The sequence below is a fragment of the Ciona robusta genome, chromosome 14 (assembly GCF_009617815.1).
Source record: "Ciona robusta chromosome 14, ASM961781v2".
Taxonomy (NCBI): Eukaryota; Metazoa; Chordata; class Ascidiacea; order Phlebobranchia; family Cionidae; genus Ciona; species Ciona robusta.
In genome coordinates this window covers 399,702-411,234 of record NC_143248.1, presented here as the reverse complement: position 1 = coordinate 411,234, position 11,533 = coordinate 399,702, and the positions used below count along the sequence as shown (strand labels likewise).

The window sequence follows — 11,533 nt, the reverse complement described above, 5'->3', positions numbered from 1 at the left end:
AACATAGGAAACCTCATTGATTAATGTGGTGAATGCAATATACTTTGGCTCTGCTTGTTTGTATAGACACCTAACAGCAGGGTAAAATCTGGGAGTATTAAATTGTAAAACTAGGGAACTAAAACACATTATGTCACCCCAGTTTTTAAATTGTGTGACATGCCACCCCAGGCACACCTGACGCTTATTAAATAAACTTAATCAGATGAAGTGAAATTTCAAACACTAAAATAATTTCAAATACTTATTTCTATTAAAAATTTTTTTCACTGATAAAAACATATAGGTCTGCATATCTTAAGCATTAAACGTTGATATATATTTACTAATAGCGACAGTTACTAATCGATTCACTTTTCTGCTACTACATCTGCAAACATTTATTGAAATTCTCGGGCGCGACTTCAACATTTACTTTTAGCATTCTTGGAGATTTTTATGAGAAAAGATTACTAGCGCCGTTAGTGGCGCTTTTTGTTACGTCATAAATACGTCATATAGAGACATCTTTATATTTTGAAAATATAAATAAAATTGCGAAGAAATTAAAGAATGGACATTATTTGGTTGGTTTGGATATTTATTAGCACTGCAAAAGTTTCATCGAGTAATATAGAATGCCCCAAAACACCTGAAATGAAATTTCTTGATGTTTTTAAAAACTTGAATGTCTCTATAAACTGCCCGTTGTGTGATAGTGAAACCACAGAAGCGAGGAAGGAGAAAAGTACTTTGTTGAAAAATGTCAAACTATGGACCACCCTTCTTGTAGCGGGAGACGGTCTATCTCAATGGATTCTCGCTCTCATTGACAGTAAAGTGAGATTTTTGCAACGTTGTGTCTTTTCGCTGTAAATATAAAACCTTTAACTTTTGTAAGAATGAAGGAATAACTTATCATTCATTTAATCTCTCATGGCGGGTTAACGCCAGTCGTTATAACATGGGTGTTCTGTTTCATACACCTTGTGCCGAGTTATACCACATATATGTAACTTTTATAAAACGCACACATGCCCGCTATGATAGCAGTATCGAGCCCCGAACCTATAACCTATGAGATTGGGAAATATGCGCTAACTACTTTGCCACGGCACTGGGCAAATACTTTAATATGTACAACAGAATACTAACCGAGACAATGCTGACAACGCCATCTTGTCGCAAAGCGGTAACGCCGAGGGCTCACCATGTGCTTTCCCATTCAAAGTACAAGACAAAAATATCACTCGATTTCATTTCACTTGTGCAGATTCCGGTAGAGAAGACAGGCGATGCTGGTAAATATTATTAACGTATCACAATACTACAAAGATTATACATTAAAAACTCACAAAGCTTCATAGGTGGTAACGCATAAGCGTGCACGAGGTGTATAAAACAGAACACTCTTGTTATAACGACTGTGTTGCCCTGCCATGCGAGGATAAATAAGTTACATACGTGGTAACTTGTAAGCAGACATGAGGTGTATGAAACAGAACACTCATGGTATAACGACTGCCGTTGTCCGCCAACATTGTATCTATTCGCGATGACTTTGTGCTCCTCGGTAACGCAACAACTTTAAGTATAAAATGTGCAAAGTAAACTCCATCTTATTCTTTCAGGTGTTCCACGCAGCAGGAATTTTCCGATGATGGTAAATGGGGATTCTGTCCCTGTGCAAAACCTCGACCTGGAGTTCGACTGTTAGCGGAATACGGGACGTCGCCTGGAGACCCATGTCATTTCCCGTTTACCTATAAAGGTGGAGAATTATTAATTATAAGTGTGTATACAGTGTTATTGCGCAATCAACATATTCTATAGTGGGGGGTAAAACAAGACATGTTATCAATCCGCTGTCCCATTTCGTGGAAAATAAAAGAATATCCAAAAAATTATATAATAGTATCCCCACGAATCTAAAAGAACGTCGTTAAATTGTTCAAAACACGATCAGGAAATATGGGATAACATGTGCTAACGGTATCCATCTTACTCCACAGTATTAAATTATATCATTCTGTACCCGTCAGGCCGAACCTACGATTCGTGTATAACGGAGCACCGTGGCAGCTGTTGGTGTGGAACTACCTCGGATGTAGACGTGGACCAAAAGTGGGGGTTTTGTCCATGCGATGGTCCCTCGTACTCTGGCACATGGGGTGTGTGGGGTGCTTGGAGCACGATGAGGCCTGGCAATGCATATCACAGATGTCAATGCGGCGAAATAAGGTTTCGAAAAAGAGCCTGCGACCCACCGACCGAGGTATGTGAGTTTTTACCCGTAGCGTGTATTTAACGACTGTCGTTTTGTTGCTAATTCCCTTCTCTTCGTTGGGTTAATTGATCTGATATTCGTAACTGAATTCGAAGAGATAAATAAAAAAAAACATGTGTTGCGTTATATTAACCTGTTTCTATGCAGTTAAAGTTTTTCGTAACTGGCCGCGAGGTGGTGTGCGAGGGCAAATCGGTCGACGCTGAGATATGTTCTTGTCTGCATGAACGATTGACTGCTGGGAAATACAAACATGTACTTGACGTTAGGGTTAGTATATTACTGTGGGGTAAGCTGGGACTGATAGCATATGGTGTCCCATATTTCCGTGTTTTTAAACAATTAACAACGCTTATTTGGGGTGGTGAGGATACGGTTATATTATTCTGTAAATATTCTATGTTTACTACAAAGTGGGACAAGAAAGTATATTAAAATATGTCCCATCTTACCCCACCCTACTATATAAGTGGCCATTCAAATTTGTTTATCCGCAATGCAAGAAATAATTGCAACCAAACGTTTTGTATATTTGTATATATATAGGACCGAACAAAGATTATAGATAATGTTAAGAAACAAAACTACACCGAGCTACGTATTACGAAACTTCAAGTGGAAGATTCTGGAATCTGGATCTGCAACATAGCTGCGTTAAACAGGTATTTGTTTGTATGAATATAAATAATACATTACGTATATTTTACCATATGGTACAGTGGGGTAAGATAAGACATATGGGGTAAGATAGGACAAATTATATAGTACGGTGGGGCAAGATGGGACATGTCTTTATTATATTTTCGTCCTATTTGGTAGTAAACAAAGAATATTTACAGAATTTACCGTTACCGAAAACACGAAATTAAATTCGTTTAATATTTCAGGCACGTTCAAATGCATCGGTTAGCGGTGTACCATCTTAACGTGGTAGACGTGCTGCATATGCAAACTATATACCTTGATGCTGATGAACAACCACATGATAACGGTCGATATGGCATAGATTGGATTACATGGCATTGGACAGCGTGGCAGGAATGTGATCGCTGTGACGTGGCGGGCGAACGACGTAGATATGGTAAGGGAGATAATTAAATGAATGAATGTAACCAGTTTATCCTCGCATAGCCGGGCAACGACAGTCGTTATAACACGGGTGTTCTGTTTTATACACCTTGTGCCCGCTTACGAGTTACCACGTATGTGACCTTTTATCCTCGCGTGGTGGGGCAACGACAGTTATTATAATACGGTAGTTCTGTTGTATCATGCACCTCGTGCCCGCTTACGAGACCACATATAACTTAGTGGGCGATTGCTTTTATGTATGGCTGACTATTTCAACAATTCATTAGTGACCACTGGGTTGAAGCAATTGCTGTTAAGTGTTTTGCCCAATGACACATACGTCAACAATGGTAGCAACGACGAGCCTTGATCGATACGTGGTAACTTGTAAGCGGGCACGAGGTGTATGAAACAGAACACCCGTGTTATAACGACTGTCATTTCCCCGTCACGCGAGGACAAATAAGTTAAATTCATTTATACACGTCATAGGATTCTGTTACTTTTTTTTTTTTTTTTTTTTTTTTTTTTTTTTTTTTATTGCATATAAAGTTTACAACACGATAGTGATAATAACACAACAGCGACAAATTGTAACGAAAACGATTGTAGCGAACAAACGATACTTAAAATTAACGCAAGTTTGCGTTCCACTTCAGTTTGTATTGCAATAACTTGTTATGTTTTATTGCAACAGCCTTTTCATTGGCCCTGCTGCGATTCATTGCATAGATAAACATTTCTATATTTGGCTTCAAGTTTTGAATCCGACATTTGTATATAACAAATCTGGCAACTACAAGCATGCAATTCATTAAATTTAAAACACATTTTTCAAGGCAATCATTGTGAATTCCGAAGAGCTTTACGGTATTGCTTATAATTGTTTTATGGCACAAAACACTGTCCATCCAGGCACTGACGCTTTCCCAGTATACCTGGACATGTTTACATTCACAAAATAGATGGTATATTGTTTCTTTGTTTACACCGCAAAAAGTGCACACATCAGTCTCAATAATCCCGAAGCCATGGAGCTTATCGTTTAGGACGATGGCTCTCAGATTAATTTTAACTTGAAAGGAGCGCAGCTTCGTTTCAAACGTACAGTCGTATAAGTTTTTGTAAATTTCTGACCAGTTCAGAGGTCCCCGTTGTAAGGTTACTTCCCATTTATTTTGTTGTTTGGTCGGCTTTTGTTTATTGGGAGATACAAAATATTCGTATGCGTTTTTGGCTGTAGGCAAATTGTCGCTTATCCCCTTCCTTAGTCTGTCGATGGCAGTTTTTCGTTCCGGTCTGTCCGTCGTATACGTTTCCCAAGTTGTTGGAATGGCTGCAATAAGGCGCTGGTAGTCCGCGTGGTTTTGATTGTTGTTTGTCAACGTATACTTTTCGCATAATATTTTAAAGCTGCAATAGTCCGAGTTGTTGTCTATGATTTGTTGGTACATTAATATACCAGATTTTATAAAATTTTCGTAGGCGATCGGTTTCCGTTTGAAAAGAACTTTTTTGTTTAGCCAAATAGCGCAATTGTAAACTTTGTCCTGGGGCCAAAATTGGGAGACACATTCTCTCCACAATTCGATCGATGACCAGAATGTCGAGAGAGGCGTTTGTTTGGTGATTTCCTTATGCGTAAGTTTTAAATCGGAGGCGGCTACACAAATCATGGTATTTAGGGAGGTAATTTTAGTTTCAATATTTTTCCAATGCGATTCGTGATTTGTATCTAGTAGTTTTCGTATCCAAGAGAAGCGTATTGATTTTGCGTACGCCTCCAGGTCTATCATTTCCAGGCCACCCTCTTTTATGTTACTGCATAGTGTTTTTCTTCCTACTCTCTCCCAGTTGGAGCCCCACAAAAATGTAAACAGTTTTCTTTTAATTTCTTTGAAAAATTGTTTGGGTAGACTGACCGGCAACACGCTAAGTTTGTAGAGTAGCTTTGGTATCGCTAGGGCTTTAATAATCGTAACTCGCCCTAGTAATGAAAGTGACCTTGCCAGCCAAGGCTTAGTTACAGCTTGAATTTCCTTTCCTATTGATTCAAAATTAATTGTAAACAAGTTGGTTTTGTTCCTATTTACTGGGATATTAACCCCGAGGTATTTTATAAACGTGTTTGGCCAAGAAAGACCTTGCGAAGAGAGGTGGTGAGGTGAGTTAGGTTGTTTTTTACCTATATACATGGCATTGGATTTCGCGATATTAATTTTGCAGCCCGAGTGGTTCCCGAATTCTGTTGCTTCTGCAAATGCTGCACGAAAGCTTTTTTCTGAACCATCCAAAAATAGCAGCGCGTCATCCGCAAAAAGTGAGATTTTAATGTCTTGTGAGACAATTGGGATTCCCTTTACGCTTTTATTTCTTTTAATTGCTAGTGACAGAAATTCTATGGCCAACAAAAATAGAGAAGGGGACAAGGGGTCTCCCTGTCGCACGCCTCTTTCAACTCTAAATGGAGTAGACATGTGGTTGTTGTTAATAATTAGGCATTTTGCGTCAACATAAAAAGTTCTTATCCATCTCGACAGATCTTTCCCAAAGCCAAAACTAGAACATGCTGCGTTAACAAAGTCCCAATTTACTGAGTCAAAGGCTTTACGTATGTCTAAAAACAAGAGGGCTCCATGCAAGCCTTGATCAGTGGTGTGATCCCAGACGTTAAAAAGAGTTCTAATGTTGTCTCCTATGTATCTTCCTTTTATAAACCCCGTCTGTTCAGGGGCTATAATTGTAGTGAGTACGTTTTTTATACGGTTGTTAATTGCTTTTGCGGCTATTTTATAGTCAGCGTTTAATAATGTAATTGGCCGGTAGTTTTCTGGGTACAAAAGGTCTTTTTCAGGTTTAGGAATTAGAGTTACGACCCCCCAATTCATTTGACCAGAGAAAGCACCTTTTTCAAATGCATGGTTAAATGCGTTGACTAATGTGGAATTTATTTCATTCCAGAATACTTTGTAAAATTCGGCCGGAAAACCGTCTAATCCGGGAGATTTGTTGTTTTGCATAGTCTTTAGCGCTTCGTAGCATTTGCCGACGGTCAGTTTACCCTCACATTCGTTTGCTTTTTCCGCGTCGAGTCTTGGACACATTAAGCTGTTTGTATACTCTTTTATTTTACTTTTGCTCGTGCGGCCCGGGTTATTACTTGAGCTATACAAGGTTTCAAAATATTCTTTTAGGAGCCGTAAAATAGCCTGCTGGTCCGTTTCTATATTGGCATTTGAATTTAGTCTATTAATGGCCTTTTTCTCCATCCTACGTTTTTCTAGATTAAGAAAATAGGCGTTATTTTTACCCCCATATTCTGCCCATCGAACCCTGCTTCGGACTATTGCGCTCTTACTGTAGCTTTCGATAATATCGTCGTATTGTTCTTGAGTTTGTACAATTTTACCCATCGTGCACTCATCGTGAGGTTGGGGTAGGTTTTGAAGATCCGCGAGTTTATTTTCTAGGTTTGTCTGTCTAGCTTTTATTTTTTTGTTATTTTCGGAGGCGTATTTGATAATATAGCCCCGTATATTACATTTTAGTGCTTCCCAGAGAACTTGGGGGGATACGGCACCATTGTCGTTGTTTATCAGAAATTCCGCGATCCATTTTTTAGTGTTTTCGACGAATTTTGCATCTTCTAGCAAGGACGTATTCATTTTCCAGTAGCCTCTGCCCCTGGGTATTTTATCAAGGTTGAGTACAAGTTTGACGATACAATGGTCCGACTGCGTGCTTGGAACAATTTGGATTTGAGTGGTCTTTTGTAATATTTCGCTTGTGGCGAGAACAAAGTCAAGCCGACTCGCAGTGTGCGGGCGTTTTTGCATGCGGGTGTATTGCTTAGAGTTTGGATGTTTGATGCGGAACACGTCGTATAGCTCGAGGTCATTCATTGCCTGTAATATGGTAGTTTTTGCGCGCCGGTTCCCGTGTTTTTCTCTCCCGCCGGTTTTGTCTAATTTATCATTAAGGACACAGTTAAAGTCACCGGATATAATACAGTTTTCTATCCCGCTTTCCGCTTGTCTTTTTGTTAATAGCGTAAATAGGTTGCCGTAAAACTGAGGGCTGTCTTGGTTTGGTCCATAGACATTACATAGCGTTAACCGCTGGTCAGTTATTTCGAGGTTCATGATTATATATCGTCCGAAGTTATCGACACATACGTCTTGTTTTGAGTAAGACAGTTTTTTTGAAAACAAAACCGCGACTCCTTTGCTTTTAGTTGAGCCATGTGAGGCTAAGATTTCTCCACCCCATTCTAATTCCCATTGCCTGAGACATGATGCTGTTGTGTGCGTCTCTTGCAGGCAAATAATATCAAACTTTTTTTGGCGTAGAAAATAAAAAATACTGCGTCGTTTCCGAGGGTTTTGCAACCCTGCAACATTGTATGTGATTAAACTAAGAGGCATTAAGAACGTTCTACCCCTATATAAATATCGTATTCGTACTCGAAACCACATTCGCACTGATACGGTTTGTCCGGTTCTAGATTTTGACACGTTTTTTTCCCGCAGCTACAGTGGACTAGTGTAGCATTGCAGGCATTATTAGTACAGTTAGATGTCATGGTTCGTTTTGGGATAGAATTTACTGTTTTACATATACAAGTCATTGAGTACCTTTTGCACTGTATGCATTCGAATGTTCCTTCATCGGTCTGAAACTCCGGTTGAAATGTGTGGCAGCAGGGCATTTTTCTCATTGGTAGGTGGCAGGTGGAGCAGTTGGTTGTTACCTCCTTGTTCGGGACAAGAAATTTATCGTTATCGTTGCAGCACGCTGTCGCAATTCTAAATTCCGATGAACATTTCCAGCAGAAGAAGTTGGTGTTTTGGTCTGTTACATAGCTCTCTTCCTCACATTTTGGACATGAAACTGGTATTTTAAGTTCGCTGAGGCTTATCGACTTTGCTTGGTGGAGGTTAATTTCGGTTGGACTTCTTTCCTGGCGTTTCCTTGAAACTTTAGGCATTGGTTCCATTTCGATGTTTTGATTTTTATCAGGTAGTATTGGTTTTAGGTTGTTACTTTCGCCGGAAGCGGCAGTGGTGCTGTGGTCGAGTTGTTCTCCATTCTGCTTGCTTCTCTCCTTTATTTCTCCTCCTGCGGCGGACAATTTGCTACCACTCTTATCGGTTTCGGGGCATTCGGCGTCTTCTTGGTTTTTCTCGTTTCTTTTATTGATAAGCTTTGGATAGTCTTGTTTCCTTTTAGGGCAGTTTTGTTGCTTGTGTCCAGATTTTGTGCAATACTTACACGTTATCTGTTGCCCGTTATACGTGCAGTAGAACTCGTAGTTGTTAATGGTAATATAGCTTGGGATTGGGTTTTTTTCAATATCGGCCCTATCCAGTGTGAGAATTCGCATTCCTGTTAGTAAGCCATTTCTGTCCTTTCTATGTTGAATATGCTTAACTTCTCCGCATCTGTTCTGGAATTCGGATTTAATGACCTCATTAGGGAAAGGTATTGGCACCCATCCTACCGCCACGTTCACTTTATCTGACTCATAAAGTCTCACCGAGTATAGTGCATCTACTTTGATCAGTAATTCGTACAAATCCAATACAGCTTTTCTCGTAGTGCATGTGACATCTATTAGGTTTCCTTTTCTTTCCGTGATTCCGATCAAATTTTTAACTGAAAATTTTTCTTTTTCTATGATTTTGATAACATCTTCTCTTTTGCATTGATCCTTAGTTTTGAAGCTAAGGCAGGTGGGTCTCTTCAAATAACCTCCACCCTTTTGGTGCACAACTTGCGCAAAGCTTGGACCTTTATCCATGCCCTTTGGTGTCCGCTCGCTACGAGCGCTAACGTAGAATCAGTATCATAGGATTCTGTTACACCAGCGAAACCTCGCTCGATGACGTCATAGGGCGCCGTCTACCGTGTAGATCACGCTTACTCCCCGAAGTTAAACGACAACGGTTGATGCGGTTTCATGATTATGTTGCCATCGCGTCATGCACGTCTAGATGTAAGAAGAAGCCCGACCATTATTACGTTGATGCTAATACGGGTAAGTTATATGGTAGGGTGGGGTAGGATGGATACCTTTAGCACGTATTATCCAAATATCCTGACCGTGTTTTAGCAATAAACAACGGTCTATGGGAGTCGTGAGAATACGGTTTATTAATTCTTTGAATTGTCTTTGTTTACTACTAAATGGGACAAAGAAAATAGAATGAAAAGTGTCCCGACTTCCCCCATCCTACCATATGAACAATCTGTTTCTAACAGGCAAGCTACCTGTAGTTCCACATCAAGTCACTCGACAATTGATCCAACAAACCATTGGTTCAAGCGTTAATTTATCATGTACTGATGCCAGCCCCAACTCAGCGGTCGGTTGGCAGTTTATTAATGGTAGCATGGGAAATGTGGTCCACCTTACTAAATATGCGGTGAATAGGAAACAACTGCTGCATATTGCAACTAGCATACGTCAAGATGACTCGCTCTATATTGAGTCAATATCCGTGAGTGTGTCGGTTGTTTAATGCATCGCCTACTCAATACACGGCCTAGGAATTCACCTAAACTGCTCAGAAAATAAGAGGCCTATTGACGCAAACAATATACCCATTGTAATTCATTGTTTCGTCACTGTTTTATAAGTTTAGGTGTATTCCTATAGTATTGCGTAAGTCATGTTAAATATCATTGTGTTTGAATATTTTCAACTTTACGTTGAATAATGTTGCATGCGATTTCTATTTTGATACTGCTTGTTTGTGGCATAAAACAGCGGCCATGCTTATTTCTTTCAATTAAATGTAAATGTACCGTAATATATATAAAATCACCCACAAAGTTACATTACGTGGTAACTTGTAAGCGGGCACAAGGTGTATGAAACAGAACACCCGTGTTACAGCGGATGTTATGCCCTGCCATGTCAGGATAATATTTGTCATTCATTTATAAATGATGCAGCTACTTTAGAAACACCTCAACAATTAACATGTTTCCCATTTCTAGAACACCAATAAAGGATATTACGTTTGTTACGCGGACCAACAACTGGTAGCAAGTTATCGACTTCAAGTTACAAGTGGTTTGTTCGACCTAAATATGTTCCTTGATTCCCTGATATACCTTGTGTTGTTTATTGTAATATTAGTTTTTGTTATGACAGCAATAGCAGTAATAAGGTCAGGGCTGTTCCGTGATACAAAATATTAAATTGTGAATATAAGTATTATATGTAAGGCTATACATTGGAGGAGTTTTTAATCAAGCCAAAAAACATGTGTATTGCACTGTAAGGTAAGATGGGGTACTTTTAGCACATAAATCCCACATTTTCTGGTGGCGTACGCAAGGAATACGCAAAAACGATAATCAAATTTGGAAAACGAACTATGTACAAATAATAGACTACAGTTATAATAGTGATAAAAAAAAACATAAACGAACACAAATAGTGATAAAAGAAAGAAACCATAAAATGTAAAAACTGTGTTGGTGTCAAATTTTAACGTTAACCCCGCGACATTACAGTCTTAATTTAATAACTTCGAACTCTAAAAACCTTAAGTGAAGTAATGTACTACATCTATTTTACCCGAAGTAATGTTTCAATATGGTAGGGTGTGGTCCCGTTTTTTACTGAAGTATCCGACCAAGAATAGGATTCTTGGTTAGTTTCCAATATTTCTGATGAACACTTGGCTTAGAATCACATCGCTGTCAATCGAATCAAGGAAGCCATCATCAAAATAGGATGTATAGTCTATACCCAACTGAGGATGTCTTAAGATTTCTCTCCAACAAAGTGCGCATACTCTATAGTTCGAATAACTTCCACCCTAAAGCGCATTGGAAGCCATTGCTACCCGAGACGGGTTCCGGTAAAATGTGGAGTCAATTGAACCCTAATAACAGTATATTCACACTTTTTTCGGAAGTTATCAAAAGTTGAGTTTTAAGACGTTTTCTGTTATAAACTTATTGGGGCTCCCTGGAGTTGGTACTCTTTACCAGTGAGGAAGTTATTGCAATGCAAAAGAATATAAAAGGCGTGTATCTTGCTGAAACTTCACAAGTTGATAAACAACTATAGAAGATGGATCGAAGACTTCTTACCATTCTGCTTATTGGGCTCGTCTGCTTCGTTGGGCTGGGAGAGAGTTACGGCTATCGTTATTATCACGGAAATAAGAAGGGGAATTG

The 11,533-nt window shown here is 39.3% G+C and overlaps 2 protein-coding genes across 2 annotated transcripts; one reads left to right on the top strand and one right to left on the bottom strand.

Annotated features, from left to right (window-relative positions):
- The first annotated feature begins 507 nt into the window (after nt 1–507).
- Nucleotides 508–11,413, top strand: LOC149724654 (uncharacterized). The gene is made up of 10 exons (XM_089891921.1): nt 508–819; nt 1,126–1,280; nt 1,611–1,750; nt 2,022–2,254; nt 2,414–2,536; nt 2,813–2,928; nt 3,154–3,347; nt 9,189–9,374; nt 9,599–9,837; nt 10,340–11,413. Exons 1-10 carry the CDS (start codon nt 553–555, stop codon nt 10,541–10,543), a joined length of 1,857 nt encoding a protein of 618 aa, XP_089748047.1. The 5' UTR covers nt 508–552; the 3' UTR covers nt 10,544–11,413.
- On the bottom strand, nt 7,335–9,174 carry LOC149724655 (uncharacterized). Its single transcript, XM_089891927.1, has one exon. The coding sequence runs from the start codon at nt 9,135–9,137 to the stop codon at nt 7,761–7,763; it is 1,377 nt and encodes a 458-aa protein (XP_089748053.1). The 5' UTR covers nt 9,138–9,174; the 3' UTR covers nt 7,335–7,760.
- Nucleotides 11,414–11,533: the final 120 nt, after the last annotated feature.

What these genes read in the sequence shown, in the direction of transcription:
- LOC149724655 (XM_089891927.1), bottom strand. Translation starts at nt 9,137, where the DNA reads ATGGATAAAGGTCCAAGCTTTGCGCAAGTTGTGCACCAAAAGGGTGGA.
- LOC149724654 (XM_089891921.1), top strand. Translation starts at nt 553, where the DNA reads ATGGACATTATTTGGTTGGTTTGGATATTTATTAGCACTGCAAAAGTT. An exon ending in TTTCCCGTTTACCTATAAAG is followed by an intron (nt 1,751 to 2,021) that starts GTGGAGAATTAT and finishes TGTACCCGTCAG; the next exon opens with GCCGAACCTACGATTCGTGT. An exon ending in AACATAGCTGCGTTAAACAG is followed by an intron (nt 2,929 to 3,153) that starts GTATTTGTTTGT and finishes TTAATATTTCAG; the next exon opens with GCACGTTCAAATGCATCGGT.